We start from the raw sequence: 25,423 nt of genomic DNA, 5'->3' as shown, positions 1-25,423 counted from the left end.
AGTGTAGTATTGCTCTTGAAGTTCCACATCAGGTGTTCCAGATCTTCGATGTTTATACGTCAATAGAGAGTGCTTATCACATTGAACCACTTTTGCTAAAACGTCATATCTTCATATGCTTCATATAGTCTAGCTGGGCTCCTGGAGTTCCACATCAGGTGTTTTACATCTTCAATTTTTATAAGTCAACAGAGAGTGCTTATCAGATTGAACAACTTTTGCTAAAACGTCATACCTGTATATGGTACAGAGAAGCTGGGCTCTTGGGGTTCCACATCAGGTGTTCCAAATCTTAAAATTTATTATCTCAGCTGAAAATGCTCATCAAATGAAACAATTTTTGCCACGGCACCATTTTTGTATCTCTTATAGTTTTGTTGGTCTGTTGGAGTTCTGCATCAGGTCTTCAAGTTTCGAAGATAAATTATAGCCTATATGTTGACCAGGCTTAATACTGATACAACAAAGAAAAAATAATTGAAATCCGTTCAGTAGTTCGGAAGATTAGCGTGTACAAACAAACAGACATACAGACATACAGACAAACAGACAGAATTTTTTTTTTTGGATTTTTGCTCCATTACTGGTTCTAAATCCCACCCAATTATTATTTTTTTAATATATTCAATGTACAGACACAGTTTTTTTACAGATTTATTATATGTATAGAAGATAGATTACGAATCTAAGTAACGTTTAGCTTTCTCTATCTACTTATTATGAAATAAATTATACAATAAGCCGGTTACAGATAGGTTTTCAGTAGCGGACTGTGACAACACGGTCGTGACAGGCCGTGTGGCACCCGCACTGGTTATCAGCAGTCGTGATGAGCACTATCAGTGTTTGACTAGCGCCTCTTATAAGCGCCGGCGCCGATCACTTCACAACACACCTGAAACACCGCCAACCAGTGACCACACACACACTAATATTCTCTAATTACATATAGTTACTAGTATTTTTCACAAGTTGTGTTGGGCACACAAAATCATACTTTGTCCTTTGTATTTGAGAAGTAATTAGTGAAACATCAAAGTGCTAAAGTTAGAGCGAATTGCATCATAGTGACAACAATGGTTTGAACATGACAGTCATAGGACTTGTACCGAGACATGGCTTAGATATTACATCACAAACGCGTGCCAAATAGAAGAAAGACTACAGTTAGAGTTGTGATGTTATAGAGGGGACTACACCTGGAAATCTATTGGTGTAACTGTGCGGTGATTTCTGTCACGTAGTTCACTTGTGACCCCATGCATGAGTTGTATGAAAGCTAGTGTTCCAAGACAAGCTGAGTACTATGGAGCAGTCGGCGGGCAATGGTCGTCTCCACGTGGACGCGGTGCTGGCGCGGCTGGGCGGCTGGGGGCGGCACCAGGCGCTGACGGCCGCCATGCTGGCGCTGGTGTACGCCACCAACTCCATGTACAACGTCAACTATGTGTTCGCCGTCGAGGATGTCGGATACAGGTGACGGCTCACCAGCTTTGTGTTCTACGAGCTCATGTATGGCTGGCCGCATATAAATCCTCAGTATTATGGTTTAAACGGCTTCTAACGTCGCTTACGTGTTCTAAAAAGAGTGATCTTTACGAATTGAGGTAATAGAACGTATTAGCGTTTTACATTGTGTTCTTGAAATATGTATAACACGCACTACAGTTTCTAATGAAGATTTCATCGGGATTTCAGTAATTGAAATTTATTAAGTACAGTATTATTACCATACAAGTCAAATATTTTTAAACTTTGTAAGAACATGTGCACATTGCTTAATTTGTTATCAATGTAAATACATTATCATAAGAACCTTGCTCTTGCGCATCGTGCTCACCTACTTAGAAAATACAGCATAATTTTAAGAGAAATTATTTAAAACCATGGAGAATAAAATAACGAGCAGTGGTGTCATAACGAAAAATCTCCTAAGAAAGTAGGGTCGCCAAATTGCGGGTGTTTGGGGGACGAGGAACGTTACTATCGCCGCTTTTATATACCTTCTTCGGAACCCACCCATTCTGTTACAACAAAAAAACTTATGGCATCTCCGCTCATCTAACCCTACTCCGTGGGTAAACTTTTCATAAAATTAGTAAATATTTTATGAACGCTACACGAGTATTGCGATCACGCAACAAACCAATATTTGAATACTGAATTCTCTATTTTAATTGTCTGCAAACACTTTCTCAGCATGTGATTAGGAGAACAGTTTGTTCTGGACATCGAGAGCTTGATGTTCCTGTGAGCGGTGTCCGTGCGATAGAGAACACGCAGTAACACCGTTACATCGGCGACGCTATATTTCCCTCACTTCTCGGAACTTAAAGCTCTCTTAAGTGTCCGCGCTGTTACTTAATGATGCTGACACCGACTTCCTTCGTTACTTAGATAAATACACGCAGCAAGGAAGCCATCAGCTTTTTATCAATTATTTATATTCTTGGAGCTTCTACATTAAATTGATCACACAGAACTCTTAATATTCCTAGGTCTGTAACTTTCAGATTTAAACATCATAGTAGCATAGAACACGACGGAGTTTTCACTGACTGTGAAAACATAAAAAACGACACGACACGAATAAAACCCTAAAACTGACGCTACATATTTTGCAGATGTAAAATCCCGTCCTGCGACGGTTCTAACGCATCCTTCACGACCCCTTGGCTGAACGCGTCACAGAGCTGGTCCGAGGCGCCGGTGAAGCAGTGCTGGAGGCCTGACGTCGCTGACTGTAGCCCGAGCAACGTGACCGACCTGGGGGACCACGCCTGTACCGAATGGATCTACGAAAAGCCTGATAGCTTTATTGCTGAGGTGAGTAGGAAGAGTGGACTCCGTAACTCTTTCAAAGAAGTCAGCAACACTTCGGTGAGAGTATAGGTATTAAAGCCGCAGCCATTACTGAGCGAATTTTATACTGTAGGAGAATCCTTCTTTGGCTCAATTATAAAATCTTGCCTACTTCTCTTCGCTATTTTATAGTTTCATATTTGTTTCCATGCTGAAGCAGAGTGCCTTTACTAAACGTTAAACTTAGCGTCAGCCCAATGACTACAAATGAACGTTTAATCGCGAGAGCTGCACCACGCCACGGTATATGTCAATAGGTACAAGCTGCAGCAACATAGCAGCACAGCGTGAAATCGACCCCACAGACTCGTATTAATAGAAAGCTCATATGAATCATTGGAATGAATAGATGAGCACAAATCGCTGCGTGCAATGTGTGGTCACGCATAATGTTTGACGAGCACGGGATCACGACGTGACACCATTGTGACACCACGGCTCCTCTCGTACCGCTGCGTTTAACGGACACTTAACTATTACCACGAGGTAACAATGTGATGGCCCAACGTTAAACAATTGCCAACATATTACTTATATTGTTGGCTGTACGAGAAACATGCTCCTCCATAACTAAGTTGTTAAAGATCTCAACATAAATACGTGGAGTGAAAAGTCTTTTCTGTTATCTTAATTAATACTACTTCTCGAGAATAACCCCCTTGTTAATAAACAGATAGACGTTGATCAGCACGACTGCTTGATAACAACTAATTATAGCAATTAAGAATCATCTACCAAAATATTAAAACTGGTTGTTAAATCATTAAGCGATGTGTAAATAGATAAGCTGTAATGAATGAAGCGTCAGAGGGGCGTGAGTGACAGTCAACTGTTCGCCAGTCATTAGTACCACACGGTTATATCATTATAATTAGGTAACATTCGAGTAAAGAATGTTGACGTGTGCTCAGCGAATGCGATGCACGGGAGGCGCATCATAATTTTACGAATATGTCCGAGATCACAGCGGAGATTACATTCCTGAGTTTTTGATTTGATAATAATCAGTGACCCTTTTCGTAAGGTCTTGATATATCCGATACATAGATGAATCATAATTAGTATTATGTTACCTGCAACCATTTCACGCGAACACATTAGCGTTGACGAAACTGTCCCTCTCTAATGTACGTACAGTAGTTTACATATCATTTAGTAAATTCGTCACGACATCATTCTCTTGTACATCACTCGGCGCATTACGAAACAACCACATCATTGAGTAGCTGAAAAACCATGTCGTTTACTAAATGACTGGTCTCCTCAATTTGAGGCTAATCATCAAAAGCATTGACGATGCCTTTGTATTATCGTGTAGCATCAAGACCATTTGAAGAACAAGAGGTATTGGCAGCGAGTTCATGTAAATCTTTTATTACGGGCTATAGAACAGGTGAATGCGAACAATAGTCAATAAGCTCTCATTGGTATTCGGCGGAGCGGATCGGTACAACTTGTGCAACTTGTACGTACTAAGCACGCGGGGTATTGTCACACGCTCAACTATTTCAGTAGCTCCATTAAACTATAGCTTGTGGATAGTTCCGTCTCCGGGTCTTCCTGGTCCATGTGTGACGACCGTTAGTTTAAAGGAATTGGAAGAGTGCTCATTATCAACCGCTGATTAGTATATACGTAATTGTTTATTCATGTTTCAGACGAAAGCACAGAAATAACTATTTGTTCTGCCATTTATATTCCACACACGTGCTATTCAGACAGTGGGCGCTTTAATTATATGTATAGGTATGCTCATAACACAGCCTGGTCGTCGGACACTCCAGATCACGGCAACGTTTTGACGCAGCACAGCATGTGTAGTGAAGGTTCTATATTCTGTAGGTGCAGTAGGACTTGCTGACTACCAAGTTGTATTAGAATCATCATACATAACTTATAGAATCAAAGCTTCTACCCGTAGGACGGCACGTCAAAATTAGAGTCAGTCATCTATGATTTGTATTTATTGAAACGCCTATGTAACCCATTGGAATGTGAAATTGCAACTTGTATCTATTGATGGAGCAGACAATCGTCGAACTGCAGTTCGTACTGCATGTGAGTCATTGTGCTAGGCGTGACGCTAAGGCAATGTGTCCCGGCGGCGCAGGGGGCGTGTGTCGTCGGCCGCGGCTCGCTCGCGTGTGGAGCTATTTGCATAGTTTTTGCCGCGCGACCGGTCTGCGCGGGAGCACGGGACCCGCCGTGCACTCGCTTGTTCACTACACTTGACCGATCCACTTGAACTACGTGGAGAACTTAACTCGACATCAGATAGCTACAGTAAGAGCATTGTCAACGACTTTACAAACAGCGATATTGAAGCATTCTAGTTAAATCAAAAGACACAGAAAAAAAACGAAAGACATAATCTATGGAGAGCCAGTATGATTTGTTAGCACTATGCTGATAATAATGTTGTAGATAACCGGAGCATGTAAGCAAGATGTAAGCACTTCATCGCTGTCTCCGACGTTTGTTGTACGGCTTGTACTGACAAACTGCGAGTTACTGTCATGTTAAACTCTTAAATATTGTAGCAGCAATCCCTTCTGTACATAGCCGAGGGCATTCTCGTGCGTAATTTACCGAGACTTATGTAGTTGGCAATACATAAGCATTCGTTGATCGAATATGGTTTGTGTCGCAGTTCGGGCTGGCGTGCCAGGACTGGAAGCAGACGCTGATCGGCACCGTGCACAGCTTCGGCAACATGCTCGGCCTACTCATACAGGGACAGATCTCCGACAGGTACCATAAAACCCTATTATTTTTGCAGAACAAGGCAAACAAACAGTGCATAGGTACGTGTAATCTCTGTGACGTACATGGGTACACGCTCAGGTACAACATGTCCTGTGTTGGCGACTACATAATCCTACGAGTACAAAACAACATGTTTTTGCGGACAGTCGCTGCACATGCGCCGGTCACTAACACTCACCTGCGCGCATCCGTCACATCACAACACTGATTCATCACGAACATTATATTTGCAATCATCTCGTGTAATAGCTGTCTTAATTACGGCCGTGTCCACTACAACGCGTCATAGAATGTGAAGTTGTGCGCACATGTGCAGCAGTGAGAGCGCGGGGTCATTAGCGTCTCGCGGGGGCTGGCCGCTAGCACTGCCTTATGTCTTAATTACCCCCCTCGGCAGGACATTTATCTGCACATCGTAATGGCCGCTCGTTTGAATGATCGCCGTTTTATGAATACTACCCCACCCCCGAACACAGGTTCCTTGCACATGGGAGGCTTAAAACAAACATTTAATCAAACATTTAATTTGCTTTATGAAATACGCTGGTGGTAGTGCCCGCTGCGGACCGGACTTCTGTACGGCATCTGCCGTACATCGCTCGGATCAACTGCACATACTTCCCTGGTATACCTTTCTCCTCAAGGGCCCACCACAAAACCTCACGAGGCACCCGGTCATATGCCTTCTCGAGGTCAACGAACACCATATGCAAGTTTTTGTGTGCACCCCTGTACTTTTCGCACAATTGGCGAATACAGAATATAGCGTCCGTTGTACTCCGACCAGGCATAAAACCGAATTGATTTCGTGCGATATCACTCTCTTCTCTCAGCCTCCTTTCAATAACTTTCTCCCACACTTTCATACTATGTGACATTAGCTTTATTCCTCTATAGTTGTTGCAATTCAACACATCACCCTTGTTCTTAAAAATGGGCACCAGGAAACTATTGCACCACTCGTCTGGTATAGTTTCCTCTTGCAACAACTTATTGAAGAATAAAGCCAGCCATTTCCATCCATCCATCTTTAATAATTTCCACACTTCCACTGGTATTCCATCTGGCCCTATCGCTTTTCCATTTTTCATTCCATTCACTGCTAATCTGACCTCATCCTCACATACATTTCTTACAAGGCCCTCGTTCACCGCTTTATGATGGAGCACACCGCTCCACTCATTTTCTTCATTCATCAGTCTTTCAAAATATTCCTTCCACCTACCTTTAATCTCCACATCATTCGAAAGGACCGTTCCGTCTCCATTCTTTACACACCTTATCTGGCATACATCTCTTGTCATTTTCTCCCTAGATTTAACCAATCGGTAAAAGTCATTTTGACCAGCTGGGCTATCTAGGGAGTCATACATCCTCTCGTGCGCTTTTGCCCTTGAAACAGCCACAATCTTCTTTGCTTTCTTCTTACATTCATCATATTCAGCCTTTTTTCGTGCTTTTTCACTATCATCATTGTCTTCCGTCCGCTGCCATTCCTTGAATTTCATCTTCTTTTCCTTTAATACACTCTGCACTTCTTCCACCCACCACCAAGTTTCCTTCTCTATCACTCCATTCCCTTTTGATTCTCCTAGAATGCTTCTTGCCGCTTTCCTTATACACGTCGCCATTCCACTCCAGCATTCATTCACATTCTTTTCATTCATTTCTCCCATTTCAATCATCTTATCAACCACTACTTTTCTAAATTCCCGGGCCAACTCAGCCTTCCCCAACAGATGCCATTTGATTTTGGGGGGCCGTCTCTCTTTGGCTTTTGGCCGGGAAGTTAAAATCACATCCATAATTAGGGGTCGGTGCTGCGAGACTACAGCTTCGCCTGGTATCACCTTGCAGTCTTTGATGTTCTTTAAACTACTGCGTCTGACCAAAAAGTAATCTATTTGTGTCACGTGGTGTATGCTTTTCGCCGATGACATTGTTCTGGTGGGGGAGAGTGGGCCAGAGGTCCAGAGTAGACTGGAGGCATGGCGGCTGAGACTGGAGACAGTGGGTTTAAAGGTGAGCAGGAGTAAAACCGAATACCTTCATTGTGATTTTGGCGGTATTTCGGGACCCATGACCATAACCCTAGCCGGCATGCCCCTACCAGTTTGCTCCGACTTCCGGTACCTTGGTTCACTCGTCCAAAGTGACGGTGAGGTGAACAGGGACGTTACGCATCGGATCAATACTGGATGGATGAAGTGGCGACAGGTAACTAGCGCTATTTGTGACCCGCGGATGCCCCTCAAACTGAAGGGCAAAATTTACAAATCCGTCATTAGACCTGTCGTCCTGTATGGATCGGAGTGTTGGGCATTGAAAAAGACGGACGAGAAGAGAGTGCATGTAACAGAAATGAGAATGCTGAGATGGATGTGTGGTGTTACAAGAATGGATAAAGTGAGGAATGATTACATTAGAGGAAGTCTGAAAGTAGCGCCAGTTACAGAAAAGATGAGAAGTAGAAGATTGTCGTGGTATGGACATGTAATGAGGAGGGATGATACGCATGCAACAAAGTGTGTGCTAAGTATGAATGTAGATGGATGGAGAGGAAGAGGAAGACCTAAGAAAAGATGGATGGATTGCCTGAAAGATGATATGAATAGGAAGGGAGTGAGTGTCAGTATGACGAGTGACAGGGGAAAATGGAAGAAAATGACATATTGCGCCGACCCCAAGTAATATTTGGGAACAGGGCAGGAGAAAGAAAGAAGAAGAATTTGCTTTATGAACGCTCGTTTGTAAGAACTGGGAGGTTCGACTTGTGGATCTCATGTCAGCGTATTCATACCTGCGGAATAACTACATGTTTGTATTTTAATTAAAGTATTTTAATCCCTGTTTGTAAAGCGGACTGACTTGACAATGCCTACATGTTTCATCCACGCATGGTCGCTTGGCAAGCGCGCATATTTGTCTATAATTTCCCGAGCAATTTCCTATTGTGCTCCACATAACCGTCCACCATATATGTAGCACACATGTGCATTGTGGCTAACATATGTCGTTGTGCGTTCGGGGTTCAGGTTCGGGCGCAAGACCGCGGCGGTGGTGGCGGGCAGCGCGGGCGCGGTGCTGGGGCTCAGCAAGAGCTTCGCGCGCTCCTTCTGGCTGTACGTGGCGCTGGAGGGGCTGGAGGCAGCCATCGGGGACGCGCTCTCTCCTATGTTCATGCTCAGTCAGTTTTCGATGACCGCATTATAACCCGCAATACAGAGTTCTGCAAGTGAGCTATAACTCTCGTTTAATTTCTCACAGGTATAGAAATAGTGGAGAAAAAGCGAGCAGTCCTGTTTCAAATGATATTGCTGAACTGCTACACGTGCGGCCTGATCCTGATGCCGTTCATCGCGTGGGCTGTCCCCTACTGGCGAAACTTCCTCCGCGTCATCTACGCCCCGACGCTCCTCATCTTGACTTATTCCTTCTTCCTGGATGAGAGCATTCGCTGGCTGTACAGCAAGGGGAAGAAGGAACGAGCAGTTCAGCTGATAAGGAAAATAGCCAGGAGAAACGGAGTCGAGGTCGATAATATGATGCTCGACAGATTAGATTACACTGAAGAGGACACGAAGAGTAACGTTAGTGACAAAAAGCTGTTGATGAAGACGTTCAAGTCCAGGATTATGATGCAGAGGTCAGTGATACATTGAACAAAGCTTGAAACAATAGCAACAACTACTAATTATTCTTTTCCATTTCACAATTCGTTTCCAGAAGTGTATATACAAGCTGTTGATTTGCATCCGTGCCATATTCAAGGAGGTAATCATGCTAATGGTTCTCGACCCAAATCAATAAAAAAATTGGTACGTAATTTTTTTTCTCTAATTTTTTTTCAGAATTCCGTAAATGTCATCTAGCCTTATTTAAACTTGGCGCGTATGTCACTGGCGTTAAAACCGTGCTGCACCCTCACACAAACGCAAACAAAAAGCATACGCAACGATCACTCATAAATTTCATTCATAAAATTGGATTACTTCGGAAATACCACGACATTACAATGACAAAAAAGCAGTGCATATTAGTTATTTCCCATCTACTGTAATTCCAATCGATTATTTACGTTTTTTATGTCCTCCTCCTGAAGTATGGCACAAATGCAAATCAACACCTTGTATATATATGTTGTTAGACTATTTTCATATCTTATATATCCGTCAGGTTCCTGGTATGCATGGTCTGGTGGTTTACGATCACGCTGATCAACTACGGCATGATGATCAGCGCGGTGCACATCGCCGGCAACAAGTACGTGAACTTCTCGCTGCTGATGCTGATGGACATCCCCGCCAACGTGTTGTACTGGCTCGCGCTCTCCAAGTACAAGCGCCGTCTGCCGCTGCTCGTGTCGTTCTTCGTCGGGGGACTGTTCTGCATCTCACAGCCTTTCCTACCAAAAGGTGAGCTCAAAAGCAAATACGTGACGTGACGGTGACGAGACGTAAATAGTCATGAAGTATTTGTTATATATTTTTCTATGTATGTTACATATTTTTCTGCAAATCTTGATCTGTCAACCGCCGAAATTCAATTTATACGCTTATTTTTTAGAAACGATTTATTTTTATGGTCCAGCTACAAGCAGCTATTTTCAAAGTAAACATCAATGTTCACTGTGTGTTGCAGGGTACGCGTGGCTGGGGCTGACGCTATTCATGGCGTTCGAGATGCTGGCCACGTTCTCGTACAACATCGTGTACATGTACACGTCGGAGCTGTTCCCCACCTACACCAGGAACTCCATGCACGCCATCTGCTCGGCCGTGGGGCGGGTGGGCTCGCTCGTCGCGCCACAGACACCGCTGCTGGTATGGCTTACTTTTTCAATACTGTTATTCGAGTCATGTGCCATTTTTTTACGTGTTTTAGAAACTTCTTGTGTTTCCAGTTAGTCCATTTCCTTCCAAAAAAAGTTCACAAAAGGATATTAAATGTATCTTTTTTATTCGTGCCATCCTTTTAATTTAACTAAGTAGAGCAAAGTGGGCCGGAATTAAGGTAGGTATATTTAATTTAATAGCCTTTTATTCCTAAACATAGGGTTACAAGAAGTCCCTAAGTTCGGTGTGCCTTTTGACATAGGCCTCCTGAAATTCCTTCCAGTGTATCCTATCCCTTGCTACTCTCAGCCAGAATGGTCCCGCTGTCTGTTTCAAGTCATCTTCCCACCTCCTGACTTGACGACCCCTACTTCTTTTGCCGTCTCTTGGCTGCCAGAGTGTGACTTCCTTGCTCCATTTGTTGATGGGGTGGCGTAACATATGTCCAGCTCAACTCCATTTTTGGACGTCTATCCGGTTAATAATGTCTGTGAGTTTTGTTCTTGTTCTTGTAGGTATATACTATACAGTTTATAGGTAACTAGCTTCCGCCAGCGGCTTCGCCCGCGTGGTGTGTAGATAAAAAGTAGCCTATGTGTTAATCCAGGGTATCACCTATCTACATACCAAATTTCAATCAAATCGGTCCAGCCGTTTTTGCGTGATTGAATAACAAACATACATCCATACATTCTCACAAACTTTCACATTTATAATATAAGTAGGACTATAATATTTGAGGAAACAACTTCCCTCTACTTGTAATTTCCTAGATGTCGTACTGGTCGGGTCTGCCCACGTTCATCTTCGGCATGACGTCGATCGCGTCGGGGTGCCTGACGCTGCTGATGCCGGAGACGGCGCGCGCCGAGCTGCCGGACACCGTGGCCGAGGCCGAGCTCATCGGCCGCAAGCCGCTGCTCAAGAAGCAGACCGCGGAGACCAGCATCACCTAGCTCACGCGGACCAGCACAGGACGTCATCGACGAGATATTGATACAGTATTTAAGCTGTCATTTACAAAATTCATTGAAACAGAAGAATGTTCTTAGTAAGATGATCGCTGTTTCAATTATTATTTAAGAACGATTATAAATTACAGGAATCAAGTGTAATTGTTTAAAATAAGCTAAAGTCAACTTGTTGGTAATAAATTGTTTTTGTTTCAAGAAACGTCTCATTTATCTCTAAACGTTCTCAAGTTTTTGGGTCTATCATTTATTTACAAAGAAAACGATATCCTAAAGCACTGGTCCTCTTTGTATGAATAATTGTGTATTGAGCCGTGTGATGTGGTCGCGGCTCGTTTGTCTCGAGCGCAGTATTGTGTACACTCTGGCTGCGCATACAAGGCGCGCGCCCGGCTGCTCTCGTTTGCCGAAACATTAGTGGCCGTGTCGCCCCAAGTGTGTCTGTTATGTCCACATTAGAAGAACACGTCATAGCCAAAACATTAACAGACGCAGGGATTCTTTAGATCTTTTAAGTTTAAAGATTTTGTTTTCAATTATTCTATTTCCGACTGACAGAGAGTGTATATTGATAGATCAATTGGTCATACGTTGTTTACCATGTTACTACGAAATTAATCCCTAAAATACTAGAAATGAGATACACAGCTAACTGTCTAGACCTAACATTTGATGTTCAAACAAACATGTATGAGACAGTTATGTAACAGCACCGGTGCCACTATGTCGTAGGTTGTGAACATGAAGTGGTTCAGCGTAGAGACGCCCACGCGGCGGCGGTGCCCTGCGCACCTGCGCGTGCGACGACCTTGCACCTTGCAGCAGCGGGAGCGCCACCTGACCACCCGCGCCACTTGCCACGCTCACCTCCCTCGACAGACTGATGCTCAACTGATTGTCACTCATTACAACATACATCGATGATTTACTAGGCGGTGTTGTATTCTGTAGGTATTTGTGATCCTTAACGAATTCAACAACATGTAAAGCAATACTGCACTCCATTAAGGTGATCTTCACACTGCCCCGCATCACGCTGCATCTTGCGTGTCGACGCACCTACGCGCGTTCCTGCGGGAGTGCAGATCTGCATCATCGTGCGGGTTTTTCACGCACTCACGCGCGTAGGTGCGTTTTGTAAATTCACGCACAGCGAGTTCCATTTTCAAATATACACGTCACGCCCATTCAAAATCACGCGCGGCATTGCGGGATTCAGTGTGCCATACCTTGCGTCTCGCCCCGCACCTACGCGCGGGGGTGCGTGTTTCTCCGCATGTATGTGCGTGATCCGCATGAACGCGCGTGGATGCATTTTCAGTGTGTTGGACTATGCGTGTTTTCCATACAAACGGAGATATTTCCATACAACGGAAAAAAACGCATCCACGCACTACGCTGCATCATGCGGGGCAGTGTGATAATCGCCTAAACGATCTCAAATCAGAATCAACAAAAGCAACGTTCACCTATTCATATCGATTATATCATCGAAACTTCTTCGAACTTAACGAATTAATATCCTTTTCAAATCTGAACACTTTATGTACGATATTTTTTTATATCGAATCATATGGATGCGAACTACTTGAAAAGCTCTTCAATAATAGTTAACGGATTAACGAAGCAATGAAAAAAGCTAGTTTGAGAATGTTCGATTCGCAACAGTCCATTTGGTGAAGTCCAATTATGGCGTCTGCTCGCCTCTCGGTAATGGTATAATTGGTGTAACCTTGCGAGGTGCGCCATGGCTCACCATTATCTATACCCGTGTATGAATTAACAACTGTTCGAAGCTCTCACAATGAACAACCAACCGCGTTCAATATCAATGAGCTCTGCACACTTGTTTGTGCAGGGTTATTACTCTGTGAATCCCCAACATATTCATAATCATGTGTCAAGTCGAGAATATACCTAAATATGTTCATAAAAAGCTTATATTTGTTATAACATGGTACCTGCGAAAACATGTATAAGCACAAATCGGAGACAGAAAAAATCACCTTCTTATGAACTGATCTTATCATATGAAAGAGTAACCAAACGATACATGGCACTTTAACCATTGCTTTACTTTTTTCAAACGCCTTCTTATCCCTAACTTAGAACTGCCCACAATGTGCCCCAAGAGAAATATAGTTCCCAGCATGTGTGAGGCAGTAAAACATAATACCTGTAGATCACGTTACAGGCCGCGCGCATACCGCCGGCGTGCCGCGCCGAGCCTGTCATTACTGTCCATCGCAGGCAGGCCGGGGAATATCAGCTATAAGGAAATCTTTACTCAGCTGCGTTGCTGATATTGCCGTTAAATAGCTTAAGGTCAACGCATAGAACTGTCATTTTCGTAAGTTCCATAACTCGGTAAAATCGGTATCTGTTTATAACTGGCCATGCGACCCCTTGACAATGCACGCCTTGGCGTAGATATGTAGCTTTACAACCAATATCGTTTTCACCCTCACACAATGCAATTATATCTTCAAATGAATTCGTGAGCGATGTATCTCATACGTTGCTAGTGACGTCACCACGTGGTACCTGTCGCCGGCGAGAAGCTTGCACAACTCACATTTAAAGCCTCATTAGCGTGACTGATCCGCCGCCACAAGGTCGCCACTTATTCACGAGACATCCAATTCAATTTTCATACAATTCCCTCAAATGTACAGCTAATCAAAATGATGACAGCTCACGACATCTAGCAATGCGTTTCTTTGTTCACTCGAATGTGTTAGAACAGCTACGTGGAACAACTCTAGTTAGTAGCGGGTGAGTTCAAATAGTTTCCGAGAATACAACAGGTCGCTTAGGGCAACGGAACGCACTAATGCCTAATACGTGTGGTAGGTAGCCGTTGTAGTAGGCACTGGTCTGCAGTTACACCTCTAATAATGTAAGATCATCATGACGCTTTACTTCCTGCGTGAAACCAATCTGTTCAACAATTACGAGGTAGCTAATTTAGAACTCAAGAAGTGTACATGTGTGTTGTGCTTCTTAAATGAGAATTTTCCTAATCTATTTATTCTGAACGTTGCTAATAGTGTTACTAAGCTTAACCAATGTCTTCCACCGTCGAGGGACCGCCTCTTACACTACACTGTACTCTCTGGCACGCAACAACCAGACATTAGTAATGTGGTATACCAGTGTGGTACCCACAGCTTGGAGGAATCTGTGGCTACGTAGTATCTGTCCTATTGTACCGAATTTTGAAGTTTGAGTTAATGTTAACTTTACAATACCAACACGAACAACAAAGCGTTTGAAGACGCCATGAACATTTTCGATGGATTCAGTTTGGTTTGTGATTCTCAAATGCATAACTATTACCAACATACTACTCCTAAGAAACATTTCATGCCTTACCACTCCTCGCCACAGATACGTAATTGTTCATTGAAATGATATTCCTGAAAGTATCAAAACGCTATAGAAGGGAAAAAAGATTCGAGTGCAACGCAATCAGTGTATCACACATGGTGACAAGTTGAATATATGTATGTATGAATACGGGTTCGTTTAGCATCGTGTGCATTTATTGAGCTAAATGCCACACGTCAGCTTCGTATCATATTTATGAAAAGATGCATGTGTGACATATTTGCTTGTGAGCTTGCATGTGCTACCTTACTACAGGTGCACTTCTTGTTCGGATAAATATCTAACTATTTAGGAATCGCAATAAACAGTCATTGTTAATAATTACCGCTGAATTCTGGATTTAAAGATTTCCGGTGTGAAGCAGAAAATATTTAATAGTTGACTTATGTAAAAACTAAATCATCTATTTTTATGTGTAGATACGCCTCTGCCTCTGGACAGCAAGATCTCGAGTTGCGCTAAACTTTGACTCCCGCATTCATAGTCGGCAGTCGCGCTGGCTTCTGCTAAACTATTACGCGTATTATAAAATAAACGAAGTTTATGTCGCCGAGATTATCCGTCATTTAGTTCTTGTGTGCAGTAATTGTGCGCAGCAGTGCCCATAGCAGTCAGCTAATTGCGAGTGCCGCATGTCGCTCCATGAACACTACATGATGCCCACAATACTGAATATTGATGCCCTGGACACATCTACCACCTACACGTAGCTTATTAGCTTTGCGATACCTAATGCGAAAATCGTACATTGAGGACGATGAGCGATGCATAGGATCTTAATTAATTCTTGGCGTAAAATGACCACTAGAAATAGACCTTGCTACAAAAGTCACTGAAAAATCAAAGATTGGGTACTAGAAACATTAAACATATAATGTTTACATATATATCTTGTAACTAGTATATTTGAAATGTGCCAGCCCCAGCTAAAGCTAATGATCGAACAGTTTTGTTTCTAATTGTTTGGTTTCGATGCCTTTAGAATTCAGCTCATCTACCAGAAGCAAATGCAATGACTTTATAACAACCTAGTTGTCTTACTGTCTTAATCATTATGCAACAAAACTTGTAACGACTTGTGCTTTGGATGATTCCCATAATGTTATAAAATGTGTAGCTACTCCGCCTTGCAGCTGTAATGTCGGGTGATCAGGGTCGAGTGCTGCAGATGACGGGCGTGCTGCAGGGACCAGTCGACTCCGCTGTGATGGACTCCTAACGCAAAGCGCCGTCATTTGGCGTCGTTTGCCGCCCTCAGCGATGACAAGAATTAAGTATTGTTATACAGCTAAAGGTATTATTGCAAATGTATGATATCGTCGCCGAATAGGACTCCGTCTAACTAGGAAGTGAAAAACGTATCGACTTATTTTTTTACGATATTGGTAATGTTTTTACATTTTCAACTAATTTCATTTTCATAACTGAACTAGTTGTGTCAAAAGAAGCTGTTTGGAGTAGTATTACATCTGAATAAGCATCTGAAAGTAAGTCGCAACACAGAGATCACGTGCTTGCAGTACTCTAGTGCTGGTTTATAAATTCGTATTAACGGTTGTGGCCACTTCGAACATGTATGAGCAATGGCGGCACCGTTCCCGAACTATTAATTGCAATGAGCGCCGAGTCCTGTTACGCAACATTTACTTCTTGTAGCTTGAAGCTCCTCCTCATACAATGTACTCCTCGGCAGAAACTGTTTAATGAACATAATGCAATAGCCTGCACAGCTATGCATTGCCAGTTAAGATTTGTGGACAGGTCGATCACGCAACGAGTTACTGATCGTAAACATAACGTTATGACTTTACTGTATCGCTAACTAAACCTGAATGATTTAAAGCTCTCATGGACAGAACATTGTTTATTTGCAGCTAGAGAAAGTAGGTTGGAGCGGTTCGGAGCGGTAACAGAGCAAATGGACCGGATTCCTCGCTGCACACGTATCCCTGCACCTCGCACTAATAAATAGTTACCGTTTACTCGCTACGACACAAATACTGCGGGCCGTCGAACTTGCACCCGGTCAACGCACCAAGATTTATCTCTTCATCCGCTGCACCAGCCCTGCTGCCTGCTGCCTGCAGCCCTCGTTTAAATGATCCGCGACGTCCAGCACGCACTGACACTCACACACACACAGCGGCTGGCAGCACTGCACACACACAGGTCGCAATCCACACGCGGACACTCGCGGTCGGCAAATTTCGGCGGTTGTGCTTCGAAGGGACCAATGAGGCGAGAGTGCGCGCGCACGTCGGTCAGCGGCGGGCGGCCGGCGAGGACTGCCGCCCGCGCGCCGCGCTGCCTGCCGGCAGCTTTTTGCGTTAAAAAGCTCCGCGGATAAAAGTAAAACGCTCCCACGAGGCCGCGCTGCAACAACAACACCTCATTTGATTATTGCTGAGCATTCGTTACAAACGGCCACGCACATGATTTACGAGCGGTTCTGTCGCTCCCACAAACGGCCCGCCGAGATATATTGAAATCATACAGTGCAACGACAGTTTTATTGAATTTAATCACATTAAGCAATGTCAAAGTATTTGCAATAAGTTTGAATGATTTACAGCTTCCCATCTGCAGACGTCAGACGTCCATCACGCCAGGACCGGCTTATGAGCGACATTAATTGCAAATGTAATGCATTCGGAAGATTCACTTAATATTCTCCTTGCACATCACGACTATTACGATGAAATAGATTTTAATACTGTCCTGCAAAATTATGGGAAAATATGTAGTTAAGTGACTGATGCACTATAAGCACCAGTCGTGCTTATTAACGATTATAACAAATACAAAACTGTACAACTTCCCAATTACATAATGATTTTGAGTTAAGTATTTACAGGTAAGGAAACCTTTATAAGTTTTCAGTTTTTAAACTACCTATATAAAAATGTCAGAAATCGTTGGCACAACAATAACAGTTACAATTCAGCAGAGATTTCCGGCGACGTGCAGACGCGGCTTTCTGTGAAGACTGGCTGATTATCCCGCAGCGCGACAACTCGCAGCCGAGAGCTGCAGGCTGCTCTGCTGAGGGCGAGGGGACGCTCACAACACGCCTCGTCATTATCACGTACAGCCGTGCTGTACCCGTAGCCTCCGTGCGCATACCCACTAATATTTGCACTGTTTCTATAAAAATGGCCATATATTTTCTACAATTAATACCTACCTTCTTTTGCTATTTACCTAACAAGTAACGATGTAAGTGTATCCCAAATGTAAGTATGACAGCATCAAGCGAACAGGTGCACAATGGTCAGGTACACGTCAGACGCGTGTTCTCAGTCAGTAGTATTGCTAACACTATTAAAGCTAGGACCATGATTTTGAGGTCGTGATCTGAGTTTCCTAAGTTCAAAAAATATGATCGTTAAAAATCCCGCTGCGATCACATCATCGATGTGTGGCTCATGGCACGCTTAGTATTCATGGCTCGTGGCGAGTTTGGCGCCAAACTATGCGATTGTGCTCCTAGTACACGAGTGCCTATTGTAACTGCGCATGTTGGCATTCGACACACCATGTATCGCGGGTTTAACCGCAATTCTTCGCACGTCAAAGTCTATCTATGAGTTTTGCGTTACATTTGCTGTAGGTAATTGTCCACAAACGGTCCCAGTGCTGATGAGATGATTTGTAAAAGTAAAGCTTTTGTTAATTGAAACGCATTGAAGCATGAAGACACAAGATCCTGATAGGAGACATGGCGGTATCCGCGTGAGTTACCTGCACGTGTAACCTGACACCGCGTGACGCTACACCCACTCCTCGACACAACAACTTGCGGACCCATACAAATCATCTTCACATACTTCAGAATTTCTTACATTCTTATCTGTCTAATGGTTACTGACCAATACAGCTCTTTCTGTTCCTCCTTAAAAAATATTTGCCTCACCTGAGCCATGAACATGATTTCCACTGCACACATTCGAGATACAAATAAAAACATATTCAAATAACCGACTTTGAAGTTTGCTTGGCCCTTCTGTCGATATATCTATCCTGTGATGTCTCCGGCCAGAAGGCTCAGGTTACATGAGCACAACACCTGATGCACGCACGTTTTCGAGCATCGACGCTAGCGCCCGCGTGCGTCAGCTCCGTGTGGCCTGTCAGCGCACCACGCACCCGCTACACTACGTCTTTCGTGTTCAATTTATACGTATGTGTTAAATATGTCTGAGTTGTCGAGATCGCCACATAATAGCTGTAACTATCATATAAGCAGTCGGTGCATCTTGACTACACATTATATGAGCTATCAGCTGCTAAAAACCGTTGGACTCCGTCTTCTCCGTCGTCTTCTCTATAGAATAAAACTTCCATTCATTGTGTAAATGATTTTAAATTAATATATGGCAGGTGCTTGCTTGTTAGGTCATAAAACTTGCAGCTCACTCGATAAGAACAAGTAAGAAGTTGTATCAAATGATTGATGGCATGCTCTAACAGCATTCCCTCGAACGCAATCTGCTCGCGGAGTGCATCCCCGCATGACGGAGGACGAGTGCATGCAGGATGCAGGGTCACAGCGCCACTGCTGACAGCACATCTGCCTTATCTGTGATCAGCGCTCGGATGCGCAGGCGCCAGCGCCGCTGTACTGGGCGATATACATCACTGATATAAATTCTGATTTACATTTTTTTTTATAATACGAAACGCTTTTTTTAATCTTTTCGACATCTTCTTTCACGTTTAGCAGTCCTTGGAAATTTTCGTCGTCGTTCGTTGGAGATTTTCCCATTGTAACATCTCTGGGCGTATTGGTGAGCTGACTCTCACATAGATTAGCAGTTGTTAATTCTAGTCAGCAAACCCAGACAAACAAATATTTAACGGAATACGCATGTTACAAGAATATTTTCACAATTAAATTGTTGTCCAATGAGACCCCTAGCGTGTACAGGTTATAGAGGAATGTTTGACAGATTCCTTCCTGCGCGCGCGCAACACGTGTGAGTACAAGCGCGCGTGAGTAACGACCCCGATGCCCGATAACGCTGACAAATCACTTGGATTCCCTTCAGATACCACATATTTGGGAGTTCCTGGCCTGCTGAACGTTGTGTATGTTTGTTTTGTTTTGGCCACGAGTGACCGTTGCGTGGCTACACCTTTGCACGTGCATCAAAGTATATGTATATATGTCAACCTGTGGGAAGCTGCATGATTAAATAATGATGATGGTGATTTCAATCATCCTTAGCTAGCAGTGGAGCATTTGACTTTGGCTAACATTGATAACAACAATAATGTTCTTAAACAACAAATTGCATTCTTAAATATGAGGTAAAAACAACTAAGTAACATCTATTTATCCTTTGGATTTTAGATCGAAGCTGGATGCGAGAAGCTGGGGATGGAAATGCCTTTTTGTATAGGTAATTAGAAGTAAACCGCAGAAGACAATCACTGGTCTCTATTCCTTCTAAACTAACTACTTATCTTTAAATAAAATAGTAAATCGGATCATATTTGAATTATAAGAACTGTTGGAATCAAGCAGTCGCATCAAAAATAAGATACCTAATAAAAAGGTCAGTGGCGACACATCTATTGTGGTTACGAAATTATAAAACATACCTGGTGTTAGTAGATATCCACCTCCTTAGTGCTTCCATACAGTTGCTCTTGTGTCACTTAGTGCTTCCATACAGTTGCTCTTGTGTCACTTAGTGCTTCCATACAGTTGCTCTTGTGTCACTTAGTGCTTCCATACAGTTGCTCTTGTGTCACTTAGTGCTTCCATACAGTTGCTCTTGTGTCACTTAGTGCTTCCATACAGTTGCTCTTGTGTCACTTAGTGCTTCCATACAGTTGCTCTTGTGTCACTTAGTGCTTCCATACAGTTGCTCTTGTGTCACTTAGTGCTTCCATACAGTTGCTCTTGTGTCACTTAGTGCTTCCATACAGTTGCTCTTGTGTCACTTAGTGCTTCCATACAGTTGCTCTTGTGTCACTTAGTGCTTCCATACAGTTGCTCTTGTGTCACTTAGTGCTTCCATACAGTTGCTCTTGTGTCACTTTTTGATTTTTGTTTCGGTGGAATGTAAGCCTCGTGTTCAGAAAAAATAGCTGACATTGGATATACATAGGATATACCTACATTAGACATTCGTCTCTATGTTTAATATACATTGTAACTTCAATATACCTACGTGTAAATAATGAAGAGAAATAATTAATAATTGATTGATTGATGATGGCAGCAGTATGACCATATACAGTTATGGTCACATAATTAAAGACACCCCCCAACTCGAAGTGAAATAAATAGTTATGGTACTGACATGAGCTTAAGCACGGTATAAAATGTAATGTAATTATTATTAAAACAAACTTTACATTGTGTTCTTTAAATTAAGGACAAAAAATAATTACTTTCTTTAATACTTTAGATATAACGCTCTATGGGAAATGAACACTAACTTTTGTAGCTGATACTTGGCTGGTCAACTAATTAAAGACAGTTAAAGCCCAGTTAAGAAAAAAAACGAAAGATATAAATAGTTGCCATACTTTTTTTCAGAAGTGAGTAAAATACTTATGAAAACTCGATTTAGGTAATAATTTAGGTTTCTTTCATTAAACATTTTCATTTTAGTCTTATCAATAAGACTAGAACAAAAATACTGGTGAGTAAAATGTTTTAGGCTTTTTTAAATTAAGTTTTGACATGCGGATTTATTCATACCGCTTGATCTGTAGTAAGGACATAGTAATAAATTTATTATTAAAGATTCCTTATCAATTGGCACTAAAAAAGGCAAGGTTTGAGAACAACTGAAAACCGACCCCAAGGAAAACTTGTCCGCAAACAGACTTTAAGGCGGTGCTATAGGCAAATAGTGAACCATTCACATGATTCGGTACTGGTTTTTTTGGGAGTCATCTGATGCTAAAAGGACGATAATTGTGTCTGCAGAACTTTAAGACTACAATCGGGTCGGGAAAAGCTGTAAGGCATGGGTATGGGAAGATGTTACTTTTGGAAAAGCATCGCTTGTCCATACTGTAGTTGGCTATTTCTATCAAATGTGAAAGGCGCAGTGCACAAGTGTTCAAAAATGTAATTTTTTTCTCATTAAACAAAGGGATACGAATAATTCTAAAATAATGCATCGATATTAGTCGCCTCCAAAACATGAGATGGAACCAAAGTACACCAAGAAAGTTCTCAAACATAGGAGGCGAAAAGTAATAATGTGAGGCTTCTCTCCACTACTTGATGTGGAGATCCTTTAGAAAGATATTATTAAAAATAGGCGAATTCAAGTACTATAATATTTTATAAATAAGCATGTTGTTATATGCTTAGCATAATTTACCGGTCCTAAGCGCTTTACAAATTAGAAAAGTTCTGAAAAACACTGCATGAGTAGTGAAAAGGACTCTTTGATCGAGCAACTTATGACGGTTTTGGTTTGGCCCATTGCAAATTATGTCCATCAGGATTGAGGAGCCACTTTCTGTATCTTAATGAAATTTTGTACTTATTTAGTAGTAAGTTAAAAAGTATTGTAGGCTCAATCTTGGAATTTGTAGTATAATAGTTCAAAAGTTATATGAACACAAAGGTGGCTCCTCAATCTAAATATTTGGACAGAGGAGCCACGTTGGAACACAGAAAGTATACGATGTACATTCTTGAAAATTTTGTATGATTTAGTAGTAATTGAGCGCAGTGAGTACTAAAAATTTAATTCCACTACCTTTAATATTTAAGAAGATACAATACTTTTAATGTGGCACCTTAACCCATACAATGAAAGTGTGAATTCCCATGAATCGTAAGTGGCAAATTCAAATTACACCCCATAAACATTTAGTAGTAAGTGTGCCTGAATTTGTAGTACATAAACAAAGTAGCAAACCTGAGTGAATTTTGTAAAAAAAACGTATTTTAAGTGGCTCCTCAATCCTGACGTTTCTGAAATGAGAAAATGCTTGAGTTACCTGAAATCGGAATGGAATAAAAAAATAAAGACACTAACATTTAGTATAAATTTCTACTAAATATACATGCACAAATGAAAATTGTATGTATTCAATATCGGATAAAAAATCATTTTTTCCATATTCCTTAGGACGTCGCCATTAAGGGTGACCATGTAATATGAATAAAAATCAGGATAAATAGGTAGTTCTCCGCTTTGCCGCCAATTTTTTATTAAACCTCTGTAGGCAAACACATTTATGGCTATTCCGCCTCTTGAATGACAAAATATTATTGGGTAAATACAAAAGTATTTAATAACCTTACTTAATAAAGTACCTATTTAATAAACTTGCTTTGTCATTCTACATTGCTGGAGCGGTGTAATGTTCCAAATTCAAAAAACGCGCCTGTTTTTTTTTGCCCTTTATAGGGCAGGCTAAAGTGTTACGACCATACTGCCTAGTATTTCGTAGTGGCAATGGATTTGATTTTCATTGTCCGTAAATTCGATACTTCGCATTTTTTTTAAATAATGACAGCATTACATATGAAACATATTTGCTGCGTTGTTGTAACCGACTTCAAAAAAAAGGAGCTGGTTCTCAAGTCACTTGTTATTTTCTTTGTTACTCGCTACCTCGAAGACGCCTGGACCGAAATGATTTTTTTTTCTTTCTACTCGCAGTTTTGTCCCATAGCTAACAGGTTATTCGTGATATGACTATGAAGGTTTGGATCTTACTTGATGATGGAGGCGACAGAAAATCAAGGGAACTCCGTATCGGTATATAGCAACTGCCAAATGTTTGGGATCATTGGCTTCGTATTAACGAGATCTTTACACCGAAATATGTTATGAGTACCATATCAGACCTGACAATGAAGACAAAGTGCGTTAAGGGAACTCCTTAACGGTTGATAGCAGCTACCTTGTGTTAGGCCATATTTTATTTATTTTGGTAAAGAGTTTCCACAACTGATAAACTACATATAGCTACATATATACATATTTATAAATACATATCATAACACCCAGACCACGGCCAACAAGCATGCTTATCACACAAATGTCGACCGAACCGGGAATCGAACCCGGGACCTCAGGTTCGGCGGTCCGGCATGATGACCATTGCGCAATCGAGGTCGTCAAAATATTACTAGCATCAAAAGGTTTTGCCAAGCATGTGTATCTATTCTTAGTTTTAATTTTGGAGAATTGCTAAGTAAATTGTTAAAACCTTGTTCTTAATTTCTTAATTTCTAGTAGAAATTTTGTCGGTGTTTTGAATAGCAAGTTTTCCAAGTGATGTTCAGGAAACTGATACTGCAGTTTTAATAACTGATTGATGAACATTTTTGTTACATCAAAACATTTTAGAAAAATCATGCACATTTAGTAAAATTGACAGCTGTACTAAATGAGAATAAGATCTCGAATATATGACATGTCATATATTGAGACTACACTATGTCAGCCCAATATGCCGCCACAGCGAGAGCACGGCGGCAAAGCTGAGAGCTATTTATCCTGATGTTCTTCATATTACATGGTCACCCTTAATGGCGACGTCCTAAGGAATATGGAAAAGATGATTTTTTATCAGATATTGAATACATACAATTTTCATTTGTGCATGTATATTTAGTAGAAATTTATACTAAATGTTAGTGTCTTTATTTTTTTTATTCCATTCCGATTTCAGGTAGCTCAAGCATTTTCTCATTTCAGAAACGTCAGGATTGAGGAGCCACTTAAAATACGTTTTTTTACAAAATTCACTCAGGTTTGCTACTTTGTTTATGTACTACAAATTCAGGCACACTTACTACTAAATGTTTATGGGATGTAATTTGAATTTGCCACTTACGATTCATGGGAATTCACACTTTCATTTTATGGGTTAAGGTGCCACATTAAAAGTATTGTATCTTCTTAAATATTAAAGGTAGTGGAATTAAATTTTTAGTACTCATTGCGCTCAATTACTACTAAATCATACAAAATTTTCAAGAATGTACATCGTATACTTTCTGTGTTCCAACGTGGCTCCTCAGTCCAAATATTTAGATTGAGGAGCCACCTTTGTGTTCATATAACTTTTGAACTATTATACTACAAATTCCAAGATTGAGCCTACAATACTTTTTAACTTACTACTAAATAAGTACAAAATTTCATTAAGATACAAAAAGTGGCTCCTCAATCCTGATGGACATTGCAAATTTAATAGAAAAAAAACTGGTAATCGGCCAGAAAACACAATGGCGATAAGTCATACACGAAACATTGATCAATTTTACACAGATTTTTATGAAGCATGGTAGAAAATTCCCGTAGCGACTTAGAACAAAACTGACCGCTTGCACGTTTAGGGATGTCGTGATGTCATTGAGGTAAAAGGAAATAAACCAAATATTAGTACTCATCAGTATGCTTAGTTATAGTGTAGGGAATGTTGTTATAGAAAAGTACCTTCAATAATATTAATAATTTGCTTTTCTTCCTCTGAGCAAATTGAGTGTCTTTAATTATATGGCCAGGCCACGTTATGGTTCATACCGCTCGAGATTCGGATAAAGCGAAAAAAAACTTGTCGCGGAGGATCACTGAAGATAGTCTTTAGTTTTAATATTTCACA

The 25,423-nt window shown here is 41.6% G+C and overlaps 1 protein-coding gene across 1 annotated transcript in view; it reads left to right on the top strand.

Annotated features, from left to right (window-relative positions):
* The window catches only part of LOC124637991 (solute carrier family 22 member 1-like), a 35,240-nt gene extending 23,604 nt beyond the window's left edge, over positions 1–11,636 (top strand). The window contains exons 2-9 of the mRNA XM_047174758.1: positions 953–1,476; positions 2,625–2,826; positions 5,513–5,613; positions 8,664–8,815; positions 8,896–9,274; positions 9,805–10,043; positions 10,270–10,451; positions 11,237–11,636. Of these exons, the coding sequence (XP_047030714.1) occupies positions 1,307–1,476; positions 2,625–2,826; positions 5,513–5,613; positions 8,664–8,815; positions 8,896–9,274; positions 9,805–10,043; positions 10,270–10,451; positions 11,237–11,419 (1,608 nt within the window). The 5' untranslated portion in view covers positions 953–1,306 and the 3' untranslated portion in view covers positions 11,420–11,636. The remainder of the gene's footprint in view (positions 1–952; positions 1,477–2,624; positions 2,827–5,512; positions 5,614–8,663; positions 8,816–8,895; positions 9,275–9,804; positions 10,044–10,269; positions 10,452–11,236) is intronic.
* Positions 11,637–25,423: the final 13,787 nt, after the last annotated feature.

The sequence above is a fragment of the Helicoverpa zea genome, chromosome 17 (genome assembly GCF_022581195.2).
Source record: "Helicoverpa zea isolate HzStark_Cry1AcR chromosome 17, ilHelZeax1.1, whole genome shotgun sequence".
In the NCBI taxonomy this organism is placed as follows: domain Eukaryota; kingdom Metazoa; phylum Arthropoda; class Insecta; order Lepidoptera; family Noctuidae; genus Helicoverpa; species Helicoverpa zea.
This window is presented reverse-complemented; position numbering and strand designations above follow the sequence as displayed.